This window comes from Amblyomma mixtum, chromosome 8 (genome assembly GCF_055824585.1).
Source record: "Amblyomma mixtum isolate Tamu chromosome 8, ASM5582458v1, whole genome shotgun sequence".
Taxonomy (NCBI): domain Eukaryota; kingdom Metazoa; phylum Arthropoda; class Arachnida; order Ixodida; family Ixodidae; genus Amblyomma; species Amblyomma mixtum.
In genome coordinates this window covers 47230460-47253345 of record NC_143019.1, presented here as the reverse complement: position 1 = coordinate 47253345, position 22886 = coordinate 47230460, and the positions used below count along the sequence as shown (strand labels likewise).

General features: G+C 46.3%; 1 protein-coding gene across 6 annotated transcripts in view; it reads left to right on the top strand.

Moving 5' to 3' along the window:
- The window catches only part of PCB (Pyruvate carboxylase), a 47307-nt gene that overhangs the window by 8934 nt on the left and 15487 nt on the right, over positions 1 to 22886 (top strand). For 5 of the 6 annotated variants that reach the window (XM_089557192.1, XM_089557189.1, XM_089557191.1 and 2 more), the window contains exons 4-13: positions 2832 to 2997; positions 4288 to 4433; positions 5640 to 5757; positions 6281 to 6387; positions 6580 to 6743; positions 10092 to 10254; positions 10930 to 11112; positions 12355 to 12589; positions 15763 to 15789; positions 16697 to 16921. In XM_089557192.1, the coding sequence (XP_089413318.1) occupies positions 2832 to 2997; positions 4288 to 4433; positions 5640 to 5757; positions 6281 to 6387; positions 6580 to 6743; positions 10092 to 10254; positions 10930 to 11112; positions 12355 to 12589; positions 15763 to 15789; positions 16697 to 16921 (1534 nt within the window). The remainder of the gene's footprint in view (positions 1 to 2831; positions 2998 to 4287; positions 4434 to 5639; positions 5758 to 6280; positions 6388 to 6579; positions 6744 to 10091; positions 10255 to 10929; positions 11113 to 12354; positions 12590 to 15762; positions 15790 to 16696; positions 16922 to 22886) is intronic. The other variant, XM_089557194.1, reaches the window with a different exon arrangement.

The following is a 22886-nucleotide window of genomic DNA, read 5'->3' as shown; positions in this document are numbered from 1 at the left end:
TCAGTGTCGTTGCTACTAAGCAGACCTGGCATATTAGTTGAGTGATCTTAATCAATCTGAATATTAAACGAGTTGGTGGTAGAAATGTGATTGTGTGAATTTTGTCATTGGCAAAATAGAATTTGTTTTGAAATGTTTGTCAGAGGGAAAACAAAATATATATGCCATGTAAGCTCACGTCCCAAGAGGGATGTTTACGGATACTCCTCGGACATCCGCCGGCCATTTGATACCGAACGTCCCTCGTACATACACAGAATCTCCGATGCGTATATCCGAATATGGACATACGTAGGCATGCCCTATGGACATCCCAGCCTGGCACTGGAGATTCGGACCTTACTCGGACCTACCACGGATATCCGTGGTTGACTGGGATCTGTACCTGCTTTGCTTGTCTCATGTAAAGGAAGGCATCATGTGCTCTCCAAATCCCGCTGCAGGAAAGCCAGTCCGGCCTCCTAACTGCACCTGCATTACCATCTGCCGGAAGTGAAAAGTTGTCATGGTGCCATAGCACTTGTTCAGTCTTCTTGATAGGGGGCAGCACTTGTTTATTTAGCTGGCCCACAGACTTACATGACCTGTGCCACTATGCAGGAGGTTTCAAAGTGCTGGCTGTTACCTTTTCCTGCTAAAATGAACAGTAGTGCAAAAGAATCTTCAATTTGTTAAATATTGGTCTTAGCTGGTAGGCCACGGTCAAAATGAAATCATGTCAATAGCGAGCTCATCTATAAATAGAAGTGTACTAACCTGTCTAAGCTATGATGTCATGCAAGCATCATGCAACTGGCTTATCCAGAAATTTTTTTCCTTAGACAGTTGAGTGAGTTCGTAAGCATTTTGTTTTTAAATGCACTAGAAAGTCTGGATTGCGACAAGCACTGGCACATAGGTGTGTGCGTATTTCGCATGAATAGCAGCGTCTGTCTGTCTTGGTCCCATCCTTCTACCCATTTAAAAATAGCTGAAAAAGTTTTTTGGGATGGGCGGAGAAGAGGTTGCATTGCTGGTAAGAGGTGATGAACTTGTGAGTCAGATGACAGTAAGGAAACTAAGACTGTGCGCTGTTTGTGCTGTTGACCTATTCAGAAATGTGCTCCAGGTACTCTCAGGTCATGAATAGCAGCCTACTGGTATCCCTATATGATAGTTGCATCTTGATAGCATTCTCACAAAAACGTTGGGGACAACAACGTTGAGGCCAACGAAAAGGCCTTAAAATTGAATTGTGGTCAGTGCAGGCAGCTATGGAAAGGAAAATTACTGAGGGAAAGTAAAGAGACAGGAAGTGAGTAGAGTGAGTCGGGAAAAAAATGCGAGTTAATGATCTAAAGGAAGAGGGCATATGTAGGGTGTGTAATATGTAAAAAACTTAAGCTCCAGTTTAAGGTTATGATTAGATGGCGTTAATGGGTCTCTTCAGTGGCCTGGAGCCCTCTCTGAGTACCACTTCGTATGCATGTACACTGTTCTTTCTTTCACCATCACATAATGCTTCAACGCTGTCACCCTCTGCTTTACATTCATGGATCGCGAGTGGCGCAGTGGCACAGCAGTTAAGTGATGTGCCACTGTCCTGCAGGTGGCTGTTTCAAACCCAGCTACTGGCGGTGCTTGTGAGACTTAGGTTGCTCTTCACGAGCTCGTGCAAGGCTCGTGCAGTGCAGAAGTGGGAAGGTGGCAATTGCATTTAATTTATTTGAATTCATTTCATTGCCACCTGCCACACGGGCAGGTTGCTCACAACTTAGTGGGTAGGTGAGGCAGGTCGGCCACCTGCTCTTAAAGGTCCACTGAAGAGGAATCTGAACTTGTCTTTTTTCCACGGGAACTCGATCTACACGTTCCGAGCTTTCTTAGAAACTGCGATTTACTACCCTGTGTGGCCGATTTCCCCAATTAAATCAAATTAACGTCCGGCTCCCGCCTTTATTTTTAAATCTGCCTCGTACGGTGGGCGGAGTCGACCAACGCGTGGAGCGCCTTTCACCCAGTCCCGTGACGGCTTGCCGCTCTGCCATCGGCGGAGTAATACGTAGTAGTCCGTAGTAGCAAATAGTCCGCGCGTATTTTTATTTCTTCGGGCTTATTTTGCGGCTATATTATCTGTGAATGAAACTATTTATTCATGGAAACCTAAAAAACAAAATAAAGCGAAAGCAAAGCCTCCACGGGACTGGGTGCAAGGCGCTCCACGCGTTGGTCGACTCCGCCCACCGTACGAGGCAGAATTAAAAAAAAAAAGGCGGGAGCCGGACGTTAATTCGTTTTAATTGGGGAAATCGGCCACACAGAGCAATAAGTCACTGTTTCTAAGAATGCTAGGAACGTGTGGATCGAGTTCCCGCGGCAAAAAGACATGTTCAGAATCCTCTTCAGTGCACCTTTAGCATGCCAACACCGACACTGGGTTCTCCACTTAATGGAGCCCTGATTCTATCAAATTAAAATGGGAACAGGATATGTAATGCAGGAAACGGAATCCACTCCGTTATCTTCCAGGTTAACAAAGTGGATAACAAAGAAAAGGCAAAATCTAGCAGACGTTGGCAGAGACTTAGGTGGGCTCCAAGGTAGAGCAGTAGCCAGGAGTAATTACAAGGCTAGTCTCTCTAGGCGGGCCATAACCTAAACTTCAGGTGGGCGAGTAAGATTGAGAAGTTTGCACAGCTAGCACAGGACAGGGTTAACTGTAGAGATATAGGAGAGGCCTTTCTCCTGCAGCGGGCATAGTTAGGCTGGTGGGGATTACTGTGATGACGACCTTCCTTTTGTCTAACCGTGAATGTTTCTTGTGACGTTCTGCTTGTTTCACCTACCTTCAGGAAAACCATGTGGACGCCATCCATCCGGGATATGGCTTCTTGTCCGAGAGGTCCGATTTCGCCCAGGCTGTCATTGATGCCGGAATTCGGTTCATTGGCCCGACACCCGATGTCATGGCTAAGATGGGAGACAAGATAGCCGCCCGACAATCGGCCATCAGTGCAGGTACAAGGCAGCTGGACTCACTTTTAAGCATGAAATGCTCAGACGCACAGCATTCTGTAGTTTTAAAGAAGAAGATTTAATGCAAGTGCACTGGAAAACAAGCTGTGCTTGCAATTTTAGCTGTAAAGAAAGTTAATGAAAACCAAATGCGAAGTGACACAGACAGCAGACTTAAAATAGGAGCATGTCTTACTGCTTTTGTTATATTTCTCTTCTAGGCCTGGCACCTGTGTTGAGCTGTGTACAGCACATAAAAAAAAAATTGTCCATTCTTGTTGTCGTCAAGCTTGCATTAAATAAGGCTTTTGCTAGTGGAGATGAACTGTAGTAGCCTGGGGGGTGCAATCTATATGCATTGGATGGTTCAGACAAGGAAAAGCAGAGTAAAGATTCACAACAAACTCTTGCATGAGTATACATTGGCAGCAAAAGTTTATGGAATGCAGGTATGCAGAAAAATATTTACCGTGTTATCTCATGTGAGGGCCGCACCCGTGTATGGACTCCACTCCGTTTTGGACTTGATAATTGAGGTGAAAAAATACGGTTGTACTTTTTTTTTAGATCTGTGTATAGGCCACACTTTGAAAATTCACACTCAATTCTTTTTTTAATTGCGGCCCTTACACGAGTTTGTATGCTATTTTGGTGCCACCACACTAGCCAATCGCGTGAAATTCCTGCAAGTATGGAGAGGTGTGTATAGTCCATCTGCTGGTATGGACACCTGGTGACTGGGTTGCTAGAGCACGCTACAAAAAATTTGTTCTGGAGCACGTGACTGCTGACTGTACAACCTACTAAGCTTTGTATAGGTCTGTTTGTTTTTTGAGGGGAGGAGAGACTACCTGCTCTTCCTCTGTAATATCATTTTTGACTAACTAGCCCAAACCAGGCTTCTTATGAGTTTTATCTCTGTTGTCAGTGCACCATCTGAAGGATTAGCACGCAGTTGGAGATCAGCAGTTCTCTGTTTAAATCTGGTTCATATTGAGCTGAAGCACTTGTGGCCCAGTGACTCCCTGCATTGTATAGTGTAGCCAAAGGTAAGACTGTGTGCCATCTGGTCGGGAAGCGTAGTTGAGCAGTTCATAGGTCACTGACCGGCTCTGCATGAAGAAATTACATTCTGGGAATGCTCTGGCTTCCTTCGTTGGCAAAGTTAGTGAAGAAAAGAATGCGGTCACGGTTATGAATTTCTAAACTGGTCAATAACCTATTGACTTCATCTACTTGGTTACGTAGTATGGTCTGGCCAAACCCAGTGCTCCAGTTGTCAATGCTTCATAGATGTGCAGGTTGTTCCTGGCACAGACAAGCCCGTTTCCACAACCGAGGAAGCCGTGGCATTTTGCAAAGAGCACGGCTTGCCGGTCATCTTCAAGGCAGCTTATGGCGGGGGTGGCAGAGGAATGCGGGTGGTCAGGGAAATGAGCGTAAGTAGCACTTGGGCACACTTATATTGCTTGCCAAGCTTCCTGGCTGTTTCTCATAGTCCTTAAAGGTGCAGTGAAGAGGAATCTGAACTCGTCTTTTTGCCGCTGGTACTCGATCTACACGTTCCAAGCATTCTTAGAAACTTCGATTTATTGCCCTATGTGGCCGATTTTCCTAATTAAATCGAATTAACGTCCGGCTCCCGCCTTTTTTTTTTCTTCAATTCTCCCCGTACGGTGGGCGGAGTCGACCAACGCGTGGAGTGCCTTTCACCCAGTCCCGTAGGGGCTTGCCGCTCTGCCATCGGCGGAGTAATACGTAGTAGTCCGTAGAATCAAATAGTCCGCACGTATTTTTATTTCTGCAGGTTTATTTTGCGGCTATATTACCTGCGAATTAAACTATTTATTCACGGAAACCTAAAAAACAAAATAAAGCGAAAGCAAAGCGTCCACGGAGGTGGCTGAAAGGCACTCCACGCGTTGGTCGACTCTGCCCACTGTACGCGGAGAATAAAAAAAATAAAGGCGGGAGCCGGACGTTAATTCGATTTAATTAGGGAAATCGGCTATACAGGGCAATAAGTCGAGGTTTCTAAGAATGCTCGGAACGTGTAGATCGAGTTCCCGCGACAGAAAGATGAGTTCAGATTCCTCTTCAGTGCACCTTTAATCCTGTTTGAGCTTATCAAAGAACGATTGCTCATACCTGCTTAGTTTGCAGGACTTCTCTTGAAAGGAAACAAACTCCCTCTACCTTGATGATTTCTGCTGAACTGATTTGCTTGATATAATTTCTTTCAAGCTTCTAGCTGCTTCTTCCATTTGTCGGCTGATTTGCCATCTGAGTGCCAACTGCTAGCCTTGTATGTAGCTCGGTGGGTACATACGTACTGCACTAAATAATCATCTGGTAATCTCTGGTTCTGCTCCTTGACCACCAAACTTTTTTTCAACTGGGCAGTTTGTTTTCGAAGAAGAAAGCCATTTTTTTCTCCTTTCTAGGCACATGTCTGTTTTCAGCTAAAAGGCGAGGTTTCCTTTCTTGAGACTGGCTCCACCTTGAGGATTTCCGCAACACTGACTTGCCCGGTTTTTTTATGTCGCGTGGTAAATGTAAGACATAACAAAAAAAAACGCGCACGTAGTGCTATCTGCATTGTACCTGTAGTTCATGAGAATTCAAATTTTTTGCCCTCGCTTTAGGAAGTAGAGGAGAACTTCCAGAGAGCCACATCGGAAGCCAAAGCTGCCTTTGGCAATGGCGCCATGTTCATTGAAAGATTCATCGTCCGTCCACGTCATATAGAAGTTCAGCTTCTCGGTAAGCTACGAGTTTTAAGGCGAAAACCTTTAATGGCTCATAATCACGGCCATGACTCCGTCCGTCTGTTACATCTGAAGTGAAGGTCATAACTAGTCATTACTAGTCACAAGTCATGACTAGTCATCAACCAGTCAGTCATAACTAGTCATTGACCAATCATAACTAGTTAGCCATTAACCAATCATAACTAGGTAGTCATTAACCAAGTTAGTCATTGACCAATAATTACTAGTTAGCCATCAACTAATTATTCATGACTAGTTTATTTATTTATTTCCCCAACATTGACTTGCCCAGTTTTTTATGTCACGTGGTAAATGTAACCAGTCATGGCTGGTTAGTCATCAGATGCATCAACAGTAGCAGCCAAAGTTGCATGAAAAGGCTTTTGCCTCGTGCACTTTAGGTCATCAAAGTGCCCTATGAGTTTTTTATTTAGTCACTTTTGTGTCTTCCTCTTTTATACTGCCTCTTAATGACTCAACTCCTGACTTCCTTTTTTTTTCATTTTCCCGTTCAGGTGACAAAGCAGGCAACGTGGTGCACCTCTACGAGCGTGACTGCTCAGTGCAGCGACGTCACCAGAAGGTTGTCGAAATTGCTCCTGCTGCCAACCTCGATCCTAAAGTGAGCACCAGCTTCGCTGTCTATACCCAATTTATAAAAAAAAAACACAAGAAAAGGGTTATTCTGTTCAGCTGCTTGGCATGGCATAATGCCCTGCATTTGGTTATTGCAGTGAGCAGTATTGGTTTATGCGCTTGCCTTCTGATTGCTTTCAGTCATTGAACTCAAGTTCGGCCTTCCACTTTTCATTAGGTTCGGGAAGCCATGCTAACCGACGCCGTGCGGCTTGCCAAGCATGTCGGCTACGAGAATGCAGGAACAGTGGAGTTCCTGTTGGACGACACAGGTCGTCACTTCTTCATCGAGGTCAATGCCCGGCTACAGGTGGAGCACACAATCACTGAAGAGATCACTGGGTCAGTTCATGAAATTTTTACTCTCTGCTGCTTCTCCTGGGGAAGAACATGCACTATACATAATGTTCCTTTTGTTGGTTTAGTACTGTTATATATGTTGTTGTCATATGCACATCACTTTTATATGTGTATAATTGCCCTAACTATGAGCTGCTGAGAAGTGGTTTTTGCAGGTTGCAAGGAGCATGTTTACTGTAATTAAACCACACTTGCCAAAATTCACAGTGAAACTCTATCTCTACCTCCCTGGAGCTGTTTGAGTTGCCATAGGGAAGTCCCTTATTCACACAGTGAAATGGGCTGTCTGAAATTCAGGATTGTTTTGTTAGGTAATTAAGCTACTAACAAACAGCTTCAAATATTGCAAGAATGCGTCTTTGGTATATCGGGTGTCCCGACTTGGTTTCTTTGCATCACTGTAGGGAATAAAGACTTAAATTAAGCTGTTTGTTTATTATGCCTGTCAAAACTAAACTGTTCCCAACAAACACAAAACCTCCTCAAAATCTCCCAAAAATGACCCATCGGGACATCTGGAATCTCCCCAGGAGGTGCTCATTTTTCCCGAACACATCTAAAAAACGTCCCCACAACTAGCAATGTCCAAAAAGTTGTGCGTCCCATGGAAAGCCCCAAAAGGTTAATGCTCGATTTCTCGGCTCTAGTTCAATAAAATTATTCCTCCTTTTTCATGCAGCCTGCAGGCATCCAAGCGCACATATGTGCCAAATTTCAGGTGCATACTTATGTTACAGGTGGTGTAATCCACCTTTCCACTCGTCTGAATGCGTGCTGGATCGGCCGTTCTGCACTTATGCGTTTACGTGAAATGTCCTAGCATTTTGCACACAAAGGAAATATTAACTCAAAAAGTCACCCGATTTGGCTCATATAAGAGCAAATAGCTAGCAGCGCCATACAGAAGTAATTTCAGTTTACTAGGTGTGCTCTTAGCACGAATTGCATCCTGCCGTCCATGCCGGCGACCGCACCATACACCACCACAATCAAAATGCATTCATGTTTCAGTCAAAGAAAAACAATACAGACCGAATTGAAAGTCCGTGCCGAAAAACTTACGTTCAACGGCGCAAATCTGAATGAATACAAACAGCAGACGCAAACGTATGCACCATTTAATACACAGTGTACATAACACTATGGCGCCATGCATATGATGGCCACTTTTTTCTCCAGCCCTGAGAAATCTGCAATATGAAGCAAGTAAAACAGAATACAGGCTGAAAGTTGATGTACCTTAAACGAGCATCTTCAAAAGCAGATATGCACATGCAAAAGCAAACGTATGTAAAGAGCAACTTCGGTGACAAAAGAAAAGACGAGATGGGCGTACGCTACAGACACGCAGTTTCAGGTCACGGATTTTCTTCAAGTTGAAACCCCCCTCACGCTTAGAGACTCGGAGCAAGCTTCAGCGACGTGTTATCAAAACAGAAAAAAAATATTAGTTCTACTAGGCGAAAATAAAAAAAAATGCGAAAAGGGCCTGCAGTATGCTTAAATAAATAAATTAAATAAATAATTAAAATAAACCAACATACCTTGACGACGTTGCCTACGGAAACCCAGGGATGAAATACAAGGCTGCAACAGCTGAAACCATAAATTAAACGCAGGCTTCTGTCCTGCGCCTTCTCACAGCACAGCGAGCGCTCAAACTACGCGTTACACCCTCGTAACGATCCTGGGAGTTTTATTTTCTTGTGACTAAGTGTGGGGATAAGACTGCTTGGAGCCAGGCGGGAAGGTGAACGTGCTCAGGTACGTGCGGTGGCGCGCTGCATCCATGGTGCGGCAGACCACGCATGCGGCACAGTCCAGCGTGGGAGTCGAGATCAAGGCACGATTAATCCAGTGGGAGAGAGTCAATATAACCACGCCAACACTGCACAAACTATACCGCTGCGGCAGGATGGCTGCGCGGTGGCGAAGTTGGTAGAGCAGGCTAATCCATGGGCACTCGCAGAAAGAGAGTGGTGGGTCTCGGAAGGTCCTTCCCGCCTCAGACCGTAATAGACGGCCATGCTGCCACCACCAACGTGCTGCAGTCGTCGGAGGCGCTGAGGAATGCAGGGTGCGTGCGAGGAGTCACCTATTACCACGAACTCCGCTGCCTCGAACGCCGCCTCGAACAGCGGCATCAGTAGGGCCGTGGAGCTGCGCAAAGGACTTGCGATGCGCAGCCGCGGCATCAGTTCCAAAAGGAATGGTGTGGGCACGCCGAGGTGCACGGGAAAACTTCCGTGAATCCGTAGCTACGAAGTCCACGACAGCCCAGTTGGCGCAGTGACGAGAGCAAGAACTGCCGCGCGCTGGGGCTTGTGCTCGAACGTCTGGGGCAGCGCGAATAAGCGTGCGCAAAATGGCGTCCGTCCAGCGAGGAAGCCGGGCGAGAGACGGGAGGCCATTACCGCACTTCTGCTAGACAGCGGCGCAGCGAGGAGTGCCGATAGTCGGAGACGCCTGGAGGGACCACCACACAATTTTGAAGTTGGGCGCAAGCTGGGAAAACGCTAGAAGACGGGAAAGATGCTGACCGCCGCCGCTGCCGGCGGCGCGATGAAAATGCAGACCGCCGCCGCCTGCCTGCAGCATGCAGCCGACGGCCCACGTGCGAGAAACGCATGCACCGAGAGAGATGCGGGGTTAACCGCTTCCTTCGGCTGTTCGAATGAAACTGCCGTTTCATCTCTCAAAACGACGAGTGCAAGAGCAAAACCTTCTCTCCCCGCAGCTTGTGGCGCGAAGGAGAGAGAAAAGAGAGCGCGAGCAGTCGATTTTTATTTCTTGTTGAAAATCATTGGTCCCAAAACGTTACGCCCAGTTACATTTCTGGGACGAAAATGCATTAACTCGCTTTTGTTGCTGCTTAACACTCCAGAAAAAACGTTTCTAGACCTTTAGTGGGAGCACTGCCTTTTTGCTTGTGTTTCTATGTCGTGCCTCTATGGTCTGGAAACGTTTGATAAACGTTGTACTGGGACTGGGACATTCCATCCTTTTTTGGAGTTTCTGAGGAGGTTTTGTGTTTGTTGGGTTCAATGTGCATATTATGCTTGCGCCTACTGTTACTGGTGAGCTAGACGTGCACTGTTTTTTTTTCTTCATTTTCCTCTTAAAAATGTAAAAATCTACCATCATTGATGCAATCATGGCAGTACCACTTTCTTGCCGAGTAAAAAATTTTGTGCATTTCGACACCTTCTGTAGAGCTAGCTGAAAGGTGCAGTCTCACTGCTTCGATTGATTCCTAATTGTTGCCCCTTCCTTCCTTGCACCGGGCTTGCAGCGTGCTGGCGTGACTGTGTGGTTCTGCTTGTGCTCTAGTGTGGACCTGGTGCAGTCCCAGATCAGGATAGCCGAGGGCCAATTGCTACCGGACATGGGCCTGAAGCAGGAAAATATTGTGCCCAAGGGTTGCGCCATACAGTGCCGGGTCACCACTGAGGACCCAGCCAAGAACTTCCAGCCCGACACAGGACGCATAGAGGTGTGTGAACTGTGTCCCAGAATTGCTGTGCTGTTGTATCGAACCAGAGAACTTGGAAGGGGTTAAGACATGGATCGCGGACGCGGCATGTTGAGCTCAAAAGAACGACTAACAGTTCTAAGCTGGCAGAGTGTAAGTGTTAGCTTAAACTAACTACACACACTGTTACTCATCATCATCCTAGCTCTGTCCATTGAAGGACACGTCCCAGTGGGCATTGAAACTTCCTTGGACATCCTATGGATGTTCAGGATGTCTGTAGGACGTCCGTGGGATGCTTAGTGTCCTTCGGGACAGGCCTCTTCTCCTGTGCCGCTGTATCATCATCATCTTAGCTCTGTCCATTGAAGGACACGTCCCAGTGGGCATTGAAACTACCTTGGACGTCCTATGGATGTTCAGGATGTCTGCAGGACATCCATAGGACGTTTAGTGCCCATCGGGACAGGCCTCTTCTCCTGTGCCAGCTGTAGCCACCCCTTCCTAATCTCTTCCATTCATCTGGCCCTGTGTTGCCTCTTGTCATGTTTACCTTCTCTTGGAACCCACTCCATTTTACAGCAAAGGTGCTTCTGCATGCCACATACCTCTGTAATTATTCCTTCAACTTTTGTGCCAAGAAAGTTCTCCCTTGTGCTGCAATCAAGCGGTCTTTTTCGTTCATTTGTGCACCAGGTGTTCAGGAGCGGAGAAGGCTTTGGGATCCGGCTGGACAGCGCGTCAGCATTTGCAGGAGCCATCATTTCGCCCTACTACGACTCTTTGCTTGTCAAGGTCATTTCTCATGCCCACGACATGCGCTCTGCAGCAGCCAAGATGAACCGTTGCCTCCGAGAGTTTCGTGTTCGGGGTGTCAAGGTGTGTCTACTCTGTATACTTCCTTTTTTTTTTCCTTTTTTTCTAATCCATTTACCTTTGCCACTTTGGATTTTTTTGAAAGGGGATTTTGTTTTCACATTTTTTGTATACGTCTTGCATGAAATACATGTAAAGATGCATCACAATAAGTATAAAGGTCTGTGAATGAGTAGTAAATGAAAGCTGTACCGGCTATTTACTGACCCTCCTATTTAAAGGCCCTCTAGACCTGTTCTTAGTACTAGTGAAAAATTTCAAAAATTTGCTAGGTGAATTGACCCCATAGAAGTACTTTTTGCTGTCATTTTTTTTTCCCCGTAGTAGTATATTTCAGCCTCTTCCTCAGTAACAACGATAAGTTAAACCACATTGAATGGTACAGCCGCTGCGGTGGCTCAGTGGTTATGGTGCTCGGCTGCTGACCCGAAAGACGCGGTTTCGATGCCAGCCGCGGCGGTTGAATTTCTTTGGAGGAGAAATTCTAGAGGCCCGTGTACTGTGCGATGTCAGTGCACCTTAAAGAACCCCAGGTGGTCGAAATTTCCGGAGCCCTCCACTACGGCGTCTCTCATAGCCTGAGTCGCTTTGGGACGTTAAACCCCATAAACCAAACGAAACCAAACATTGAATGGTACACAAACTTACATGGTGAGCATGACGTTATCCAAACTTGTTTAGTGTGGGCAGCTTGTTTAGTGTCAGTTATGTTCTTCTTTGGGCTAGAACATTGCTGCTTCATACAGACAGTCACCTTTATGTGTGAACAAATGTGTGTTCATTTGATTTACTGGTGGGCTGTCTCATTTATTGGTGCATTAAATACATTCCCTTGCTGATTGATTTGATTTGTTTCTAGGTTTCTTACTCATTCACTTATTTGTTCATCTATTTGTTCATTCATTTGTTCATTCATTTTTGGTACTTCCTTCCTTTAATTATACATTCCCTAATGCATTTTTTTTTGTGACAGTCTCCCATATACGTGAGAACTCACACATGTTGTGAGAAAATTGAAAAAATTGGTTTTTGAAGAAAGAAAATGGCGCAGTAATTGTCTTGCATCTCCATGGACACCCAGATGTGAAGCAATTACTGTTCCATTTCCTGATTTCTTTGATTCTTGTTCTTAATTGCTGTGTAACAAGTGGACAAATGTACCTTGAACATGGAGTGACCTTTGCCGCCCTCCAGAACCAGTTTGGTCACCTCATTTCTGCTGCTTTTTCCACTTCTTTCACGCAGACAAACATTCCTTTCCTGCTCAACGTGTTCCAAAATGAGCAATTCCTCAGCTCCAACGTTGACACCTACTTCATCGACGAGCACCCCGAGCTCTTCTTCTTCATGCCATCACAGAACAGGGCCCAGAAGCTGCTTTATTACCTTGGTAACGTCATGGTGAATGGTCCAATGACCCCACTGGCAACTCCGCTGAAGCCATCCGACCTCACTCCAATCATTCCCGAGATTGCACCAGGTGAGTGTGCGATAGGCAGCACGTGCAGGCTGGTGATGGGGATAATTCATCATACTGGCGACAGCGCCCTTGACACACAACCTAGAGAGTGGAGGAAGCAGTTTTACTGGAAAGACGTGGTGCAGTTCTACAGCACCACATTCCACTGCAGATCTAGAAGCATTAGCATCTTTGGGGTCCCGAGCACCAAGCTCTCGTTAAGGGGGGACACTGGTCTTGAAAAAAAAAATTTTATTAATGAAGTCACAGTTACGAAATCTTCAGGGCATATATATTTTTGTGTACCGATTCTAAATATGTCATTTAATTTCATGTAAAACAATTCCTTGAGCACTTATGCACCTTTTATGCTAGTATTTTGCGGAGAGTATTGAAGAAAATTTGCTGCGAGAAACTCGCTGAAATGTATATCATTGGGTTCTCTTGACACCAAGAGATACAATAAGGGTGAAATTGTCTTCCTGCCTATCATAGAACTTAAGTTATAGAGTTTTGAAATTGTCGCTTCAGAAATGAGAGGGAAAGTGTGTATTCCTGTTTCTGAAGTGGCAGCTTCAGTACCCTATTACTCAAGTTCTATGAGAGCCAGGATGATAATTTTACCCTTATTCCATTCCTTGGTGTCAAGAGAACCCAATGGCATACATTTCAGCGAGTTTCCTGCAGCAAATTTTGTTCAAAACTCTTCGCAATATATTTGCATAAAAATTGCAGAACTGCTTACGGAATTGTTTTACATGAAATTAAATGACATATCTAGAATCAGGGCACAAAAATATATGTGCCCTGAAAATTTCATAACTATGACTAAATTAATGAAATTTTCTTTTCAAGACCAGGGTCCCCCCTTAAAGCAACTTTTTTGTTGTTCCCCACGGAACTTTAGCTTGTAAAGAGAAGGTTAGCTAAACTGGTGGGCAGTCATGCAGTGTGATATGGCAAATCGTGTTAGTAGTAGTGGTTGTATATTTCGCTTTTACGTTGATCGCTTTCCCATTGCGTCTTTTAATTGATTTTCATTGTTGCCGTTTCGTTCCGCTGCTGCGTTGGCTTGTTGTGGTTGGTGTTTCTGCAGGGTGGAGGCTTCATTTGCTGAGGTTTCACATCCCAAATCGGCCCAATATTCAAAACATATTGGCAAATGTCGGCGCTACAAAGGGCCAGAGTAAAACCATCCATTTGTTAATATTGGGCCGATTGCCTGTACTGCTTCGGATGCCACAGTTCGGGGGGGCACATCACTCATAATGCTAATGCAGTGAAAGTTTCCTAGCTTGTGTGTTAGCCAGTGGTTTTGTAGGTCGTTCATTCTTATCCTGTTTTTGTTTTCGCTTAAGCCATGCACAGCCAGCCACATCTTTAGCTAGTGCGCGCGACGGCCACTTTTTCTATGCTCCTGTACTTCGCGACGAAGCAAACGGGCTTAGTGTGCGCCTGTGCTTAGATTTGATATTTTCACAAGTTTGCTCCATCGTAAGCTGCAGGAGCCTGAAAAACGCGGCCATCAGGCACATCAGCTGAAGATTTGGCCAGCTATACCAGCCAGTCTGCATCGGTGCTAAGGCAGGCATGAAGACCTGCCCTGCCGACACCACTGGCTTGTTCACACCTAGGTTTCACCTAAAGGTAGCACTTGGGAGTGGGTGTCTGTAGTGGTACAAAGCTTCGTGCTGGAAGCTTGCTTGGTTCATTCAAAATGAATTGAGATCAGCACGGTAAACCGGCAAGGTGCTGCATCGCTCAGAAAATAACTTTGGCATTGTCAGTGAAACACTTGCTGAGATAAGAAGTAGGAAAGATTACTCAGATACAGCACAGGAATGAAGCTGCAAATGCCCCTCAAACGAGGCACTCCAACCAATGATCTCAACCTGTTGTAATGACATTGGGGTCAACTGCCTTATATGGCATAGTAGGTGGCCAGCAGGTGCAATGCGGGTTGACTGTTATGTCATGACAGTAGGTTGATGCCATTCGTCGGAGGGCCTCTTTCAAGGGGTATTCGCTGCTGCATTCTCCGACACTAGGGGGTGCCTCCTGTTTGCATGACATGTGACGCCGTGCTTGTGAAGCCAAAAACATATTTTTTTGGTTTGGTATTGTCATGGACAGCTTACGGATAGTTTATCTCTTTTGCACAAGATTAGTGGATAAAATAACCAAGACCAGCTTTATTACTGTGACGCAAACACAAAATTTGAGCTCCTGTTTTCGTGCAGTTTGGACAGATAGAATATTTAAGGGGGGATGAGGGCATTGAAGGCAACATTTCTATTTTTCGACTTAGAGTGATGAAATTTGGCAGACTGGCTTAGAACAGCGTCAAACAATAAGGTATGAAGTTTCACAATGACAGCTTCAGTAGTTTCCCTTTCATCATTGTTTATATGTTGTCCCCATGTTGCTTGCTTGTGGAAAGCCTAGCATGACAAAAAACAAGCTACAGGTCTGTAAATGTTTTTTATATTTACTAAGAAGTGTGGTGTAAATCAAGACTCTCTTAATTTTTTTTAAAGATTTCTCTGCTCTTTTTCATAAAGGACACAATATGCACCTTCTTTTATGTTTAGAATGTATCACGCTCTAATTACCATGTAATAAAAACAGGCGAGCCTAAATGGTAAATCTGAGACTGCCTTGACGCAGACCACATTTCAGTGATCGCAACGAAACAAACGGGGTAAAAATCCATGCACCCATTGCTGTGTGACGCTTTCCACGAACAAGGTATTAAGCTCAAAACAAACTTTTGAGAAAACAAGCCTGAAAGTTCTAAGCTATCACACACTGTCTATGTGTAGATGCAGACAAATATATTTATTTGAAGCACTTAAAGTTTATTTTTGGGTGAAATATTTCGGTAGAACATAGAAAGAGTGTTGGAGATGCCAAAAAGTGTACTTTTCAAAAATCAACTTTTTTTGCGATTTTTGTGATCTGATCCCCACATCCCCTCTTAAATGCTCTTGCCTCATATAAGCATCGCGGCGGTCTCTGTATGCTGGGCTGGAGTGTGGTAGAATGAAGGTGGTGGTGTCCTATTTTTGTCTCTGTGCTTGGTCTGTGCGGAGATGGAAAGCCTGGGATGGGTTGCGTGAGCTTTTGTCGCATTGTGGTTTTGTCACTGTCCTAACTGTTGCCTGTTTCTCTCTTTCCTTTGCCTCCTCTCAAAGGGCCCGGCAAAGAGAATTACAAACCTGGTAAACCCAGCGTTTTTTGTCTTTCTCTCTTTACCAATCGATCCTGTTTGGTAACCTCCAGAAGCCTGCATGCAGTTATTCTTTTAGATGCATGTTCACACACTCGCTCTTTGTTTGCCATACTTTGAATGTCTGTTGCACTGATGCTTTTGCGCTTGTGTCTGGCTTTGCTGATGTGATGGAGAGAAAAATGTGTATGCATTCAAAAACTAAGCCTGAAGCCTGATGTGAAGCCGGTTGTGCTGAAAAAGTAAAGTTGTTCAGAATTGGGAAGCAGGTAATCTTAGATAAGCTCTAACTGCTTTAAAACAGTTACTTCTATATTAGAGATGTAGAATTGAGGAGCATTTCAGGGGTGCGATTTGGTTTGATTGTAGTTTCCAAAAGAAGTTTGATTTTTTTTTTCTTTACTTGTTGCCAAGTTTATGAAAGACAATAGGGGATATTAAAAATTCCACAAGTGCGCTTTCCCACATAACTATGTTGCCTTAAACAAGATGGCCGACTTCGCTGTAAAGAAACTACTTGAGGTACAGGACAGGCGCTAAAGGTGTGGATAGAATGTAAGAAACGTATTTTGGAAGAATCGAACAAAAAACTAGTCTTTCTTGCTTTGTTTCAGCTGGAAACACATGGTCAGCCATCTTGTTTTGGGCAAGATTGTTATGCGGGAAAGCGCACTTGCGGAATTTTGAATATCCCCTATTGAAACTTGGCAGCTTCGAAAAGCATGCGGCATGGTTTAGGCAGCCGTTTCTCCTTTTCTGTTCACATTTCCTAAGAATATGTGAGAAGTCGGAGTTGCTTGCATCCCCACCTGCTAGACTCATTCCTAACTCCTTATCAACATCTTAATCTTTTTTGTTATCACCTCTCTGCTGACTTCACTGCTTGGTTCGCTGCGAAGGTTCCAAACCACCACCGGGACTACGTGACGTCCTACTCAAAGAAGGGCCGGAGGCATTTGCCAAGAAAGTGCGCCAGCACGATGGCTTGCTGTTGATGGACACGACATTCCGCGACGCTCACCAGTCACTGCTGGCGACTCGTGTGCGATCCATCGACCTGCTCAACATCAGCCCCTTCGTCGCACACAGCTTCGACAAGCTGTACAGTTTGGAGAACTGGGGCGGTAAGTGCTCTTGGCGTGCACATTTGGTAATTTTGGCATCATGGAAGGGATGTGGAAAAGAATAAGTTGTTTAAACACTAAAGGACTTCAGACTGCGAAAGAAAGTGTTGCTGGTTGCATTAAAGGTGCACTGAAGAGTAATCTGAACTTGTCTTTTTGCCGCGGGAACTCGATCTGCACGTTCCGAGCTTTCTTAGAAACCGCGATTCATTGCCCTGTGTGGCTGATTTTCCTAATTAAATTGAATTAACGTCCGGCTCCCACCTTTTTTTTTTAATTCTGCCTCGTACGATGGGCGGAGTCGACCAACGCGTGGAGTGCCTTTCACCCAGTCCCGTGGCGGCTTGCCGCTCTGCCATCGGCGGAGTAATACGTAGTAGTCCGTAGTAGGAAATAGTCCGTGCCGATTTTTATTTCTGCAGGCTTATTTTGCGGCTATATTATCTGCGAATGAAACTATTTATTCATGGAAACCTAAAAAAGAAAATAAAGTGAAAGCAAAGCCTCCACGGAGCTGGCTGAAAGGCACTTCACGCGTTGGACGACTCCGCCCACCGTATGAGGCAGAATTAAAAAAATAAAGGCGGGAGCCGGACGTTAATTCGATTTAATTAGGGAAATCGGCCACACAGGGCAATAAGTCGCAGTTTCTAAGAATGCTAGGAACTTGTAGATCGAGTTCCCGCGGCAAAAAGACAAGTTCAGAATCCTCTTCAGTGCACCTTTAAGGGGGGACGAGGGTCTTAAAACTAACTTGTTTATTTATGGCTAGAATCTCGTGAAATTTTGCACACAGATGTGTTTTTCTCTTGCGATTCCAAATATGTAATTATAATTGAGCTGGTGGTCTTAAATCTTGAAAAGTCTAGAATGTAATAGGTCATTTCTTACGCAGCTTTAGTGAACTTTCTCATTGCATTTTGTTGCTTTTAATTACATGAATTGATAGCCAGAGAATTCCCATACCCGATGACATTCTTCGTTTTTCTCTAAAGGCATGTCATCCTGATATATTGTGTCAAGAGTAAAAGGTCGCAGTATTTGACACTGCAACTCATTAAGCTAATTGTAAATTGCCATTTATACGTGGCCTAAACAAAAAAGTAAGAATGTCATCAGGTATGGGAATTTGCTGGCTATCAATTCATGTAATTAAAAGCAACAAAATGCAATGAGAAAGTTCATTAAAGCTGCTTAAGAAATTACCTACTTACACTCTATAATTCAAGATAACTTTTGATCTAAGACAACCAGCTCAGTTATGATTACATTTTTGGAACCAGAAGAGAAAAACACATTTGTGTGCAAAATTTCACGAGATTCTAGCCACAAATAAAAAGGTGAGTTTTAAGACCCTTGTCCCCCCTTAAACTTGCCTCTTTAAACATAGGCAGTGCTACTGATGGGCATTCTGTTTCAAAAATGCTGCAAGGCTGCCTGTTTGACAGGACGAAACCTGCACCAGTTATGTTTAACCACTTTATGTGTGCAACTGCTTCGATGTTTGCGCCATATTATATATACCTATTTTAACAAGAGAGATTGAATTTAATTCAGCCCCATCACGGTGGCTCAGTGGCTAAAATGCTTGGCTGCTGAGCCCGGAAGACGCGGGTTCGATCTTGGCCGTGGCAACTGCGCCTTTATGGAGGTGAAATGCAAGGCTCCCATGTACCGTGTAATGTCAGTGCACATTAAAAAATCTCATGTGGTCGAAATTAATCCATAGCTCTCCTATGGAGCTCTCCACTACAGATACTTTTCTCATAGCCCACAATGCTTTGGGATGTTAAAGCCCATATATACAATACAATACAAAAATGAATCTTAATTCACTCCGTTCATTTCAGGTGGATTCATTTCACCTGGTCGAATCAAATTTAATTCATTTGGACTGGTGCCAAAAAATCTGCACCTGGAATTCCACGAAAAAGCTCGTTAATTTGAACTTCGAGGGACCGGGAAAGAAGTTCGAATTATCCGATGTTCGAATTATCGAATGGCCTCGAAAAAACTGATAAGAACCATTTGCATTACAGTATATGTACCGTATTTACTCGCGTAACGAACCCACTCGCATAATGAACCCACGCACCCTCGATTTTTGTCTAAGAATTTCCACCGATGGGTGGAAGGGTGGACGACGACACTCGCAAAAAAAAGTTTTGCGCATATAATTTGTAGCGCCCGTCTGAAGTCATAGCCTTTCATGGGCATTGGCTGGGACCGCACCGACAGTACTTATCCGTATTTCTCAATTAACAGGGCTCGAATTAACAAGTATTTAGCCACTCTTCCACGGGTTTATCTGGTTCCATCTTCTGTCCCCGTTTAGGACGTGCGCAGCCTCTAACAATGCGGAGGTGCTTTTTTTTTTTTTGGCCACGTGCTGTGCGCCAAGCCGCACAGACGCGGCGGCGCGTAGTTGGAATTATCCATAGCGGAACCGACTCGCTTTCGAATTAACGGGCTTTTTTATACAGATCTCAATGGAGCTTGGCCGGATCAAGTAGTGTAGTTCGAATTATCCGAAAGTTCGAATTATCGAGGTTCGAATTAACGAGCTTTCACTGTGTGTGTATATATATATATATATGTATACACTTCTGAACTAAAATTGCCGTTTAGAAAGCCGTTTAGAAAGGTTAGTGACTAACACCACGTTTTATGCCGCGGCACACTCAGCGTCACAAATAAATAAATAAATGTTGTGTCCCCATATTGCTTTTGTGTGTGTGCGCCCCCTCCTAACGACCACTCGCATTCCCCTCCTAACGACAGTTCGCATCCTCCTCCTAACGACCACTCAATCCTCCTCCTAACGACACTTGCCCCTCGTCGCACGCTGTCACCAGATGCCCCCCCACGGTGCGCCCCCGCACCCTCCTCCTGTTCTGGGAAGCCACTCCCTCCCGTGGACGCTTCTCAGCTCCCTCCTTTCTTCGGGCGGTCAGTTCGGCTGCTGCCTCGGTCGACGCTGGTCGCACCCTCTTCAGCTTTAAATAAACGAAGTCTAAAAGTACCGTGTGCGTCTTTCGCTGCATTCAACACAGCGACCGGACACGACAGTGGCGACGAGAAAGTGGATTCGACCCGCGCTACGCAACGCTATTGACAAGCCATGGCTACGCGAGGGTTTCCCAATCAGATACCAGAATTCAACGGCTCATCGTGGTCATCGTGGGTTGGACGCCTTCAGTTCTACTTTGAAGCTAACAACATCACAGACCCAGCCTTGAAGAGGGCCAACCTGCTGACGCTGTGCGGGGAGCAGACCTACGATACTGTCTGCGCCCTTATTCAGCCAAGCACACCAGCGGCAGTGTCTTACGACGACATCGTAAAAGCGCTGCAAAAGCACTACGACCAAAGGCCATCCGAGGTCTACAGCCGGGCTCGCTTCCAACGACGAGATCAACTGGGAGGAGAAACTGTGAGCGCCTACGTAGCCGCGCTCAAGAAGCTCGCTGCCGACTGCAATTTTGGAACGCTGTCGACAACAGCTACCGGGCAGGAGGGAGACGCAGCTTCTTCTGCTAACACCACCATGCTTCCCTTGGACGTGATGTTACGCGACAGATTTGTGTGCGGACTGAGTGACGAGTCACTGCAGCAGCGCCTGTTCGCTGAGAAGGACCTCACATTCAGCAAAGCTTACGACATCGCCGTTCGAGCGGAGAGCGCCGGTCACCAGCAGAGAGGGATTCGCCGGAACACCGAGCCGGTACACCAGACAAGCAACCAGGTGCGCAAGCCTTCTGTTGTTGTAAAATCGGTCAAAAAGGCACAACGCTGCTGGCGGTGTGACGACCAACACAACCCCCAGGGATGTCGATTCCAGTCAGCCACGTGTAATTTTTGCCACAAGCGAGGGCATATCGAAAGAGCATGCATTACGAAACGGAGACTTGCCAAGATAAAGTCACCTTCCCAGCCTAATCACAGCGTCAACGCCTCAGAGAATACGCCGCTATCTGATCTCCATGGAACAACATCAGCAACACCATCTGTGTTGTACGACCTGAACACCATGAATCTCGGCACGCGACCGAAGATTTTTACAGAAGTAAGCGTACATCACCAGCTGATTAAGTTCGAGGTGGACTCCGGCGCAGCCTGTACTCTGATCAGTGAGGACACGTTCCGAACTTCATGGCCATCTGACGCACCCGCCCTGCAACAAGACGACACGCACCTGCGAACGTGGTCAGGACAGAATCTGCCACTATTGGGCTCTGCCAACGTGCAGGTTAACTACAACGGCCAGACCCATACGCTACCTCTGCTTGTTGTGAAGGGCACAGGATCAAGCCTTCTAGGGAGAAATTGGTTTTCTCCACTAGGCGTGATGATATGCGGTAAACATCAAAACGCCGATGCGCTAAGCCGTCTGCCACTCGACGCAACTGTTGACGAACCATTTCCACCAGGAGACGTTCTGATGTTCGAAGCACTGCCAGAACCTCCGCTTACAGCAGGCACAGTTGCAGCATCTACGCAGAAGTGCGCAGCTCTCCGGCTAGTTTACACAGCTGTTCAACAAGGCAACGTGCATAAACTCAAAGGGGACAACTTCGACGCTTACCGCAGGCGAGCTACAGAGTTGAGCACCCATCGCGGCTGCATCATATTTGGGTCCCGAGTTGTGATGCCGAGAGAACTACGCGCACAAGCTATGTCTCTCATCCACGCCGGACATCGGGGCATCGTTGCAATGAAAAAGTGTGCCAGAAGCTACATGTGGTGGCCTGGCATTGACAACGACATCGAAACAGTGGTGCGAGAATGCAAGCCTTGCCAGAGCAGCCGGAGCGCCCCGCCGAAAGCTCCTGTCCCAGAATGGGAAAAGCCAGACACACCATGGCACACACTGCACATTGATTTTGCAGGACCAATTGAGGGCTGCACTTTCCTTGTGGTCGTAGATGCCTACACAAAGTGGCTTGAGATAAGGCAAATGGGACAGACGACTTCGGCAGCAGTCATTGACAACCTCCGATCACTATTTGCAACGTTCGGCCTGCCGCGCAAGGTAGTGTCGGACAACGGAACACCGTTTGTGTCTGCGGAGATCCTCAAGTTTTATCGCGACAACGGGATCTCATCAGTTACATCGGCCCCCTACCACCCAGCGACAAACGGACAAGCCGAGCGCTACGTAGCCGAGCTAAAACGCGCCCTTGAAAGAGATCAGACAGGCTCGCTGCAGCGCCGCCTTGCGCGCTTTCTCTTCAAGCAGCACACGACGGTTCAGAGCACAACAGGCGAGACCCCCTCGAAAATGATGTTCGAGCGTGAAATGCGAACCCAGCTCACAGCCATCCTCCCCGAGCCAAAGGCAGAGACGTTCCGGGAAGAAAAAGCAATTCTGCGCTGCGGCACGCTTAATGAGGGGCAGCGCGTCCTCGCCCGACAGTTCCTGAAAAAGCCACGCTGGGAGGAAGCTACAATTGTCAGACGCATAGGCCTGCGCTCTTGGCTCGTCAACATACATGGCACAGTAGCACGCCGACATCTCAACCAGCTGCGTAGATTTACGACGCCGTCTGAGAGCTGTCCGCCAGCGGAGAGAACACGTGCACCATTTTCCCACATAGCCTGGCACCTCTTCCCGGAAGAAGAGACTTCGCCCAGGACAGACCCAGGAGACACAGCGAACAACAGCCAGCCTACAAGTGTTTCTCCCCCGAGCGCACAAAGCCAGCGCGCCTCCACGCGTGAGCGCCGACCCCCTGCACGATACCAGGCAACTTTCTAAGGGGGAAGGAAGTGTTGTGTCCCCATATTGCTTTTGTGTGTGTGCGCCCCCTCCTAACGACCACTCGCATTCCCCTCCTAACGACAGTTCGCATCCTCCTCCTAACGACCACTCAATCCTCCTCCTAACGACACTTGCCCCTCGTCGCACGCTGTCACCAGATGCCCCCCCACGGTGCGCCCCCGCACCCTCCTCCTGTTCTGGGAA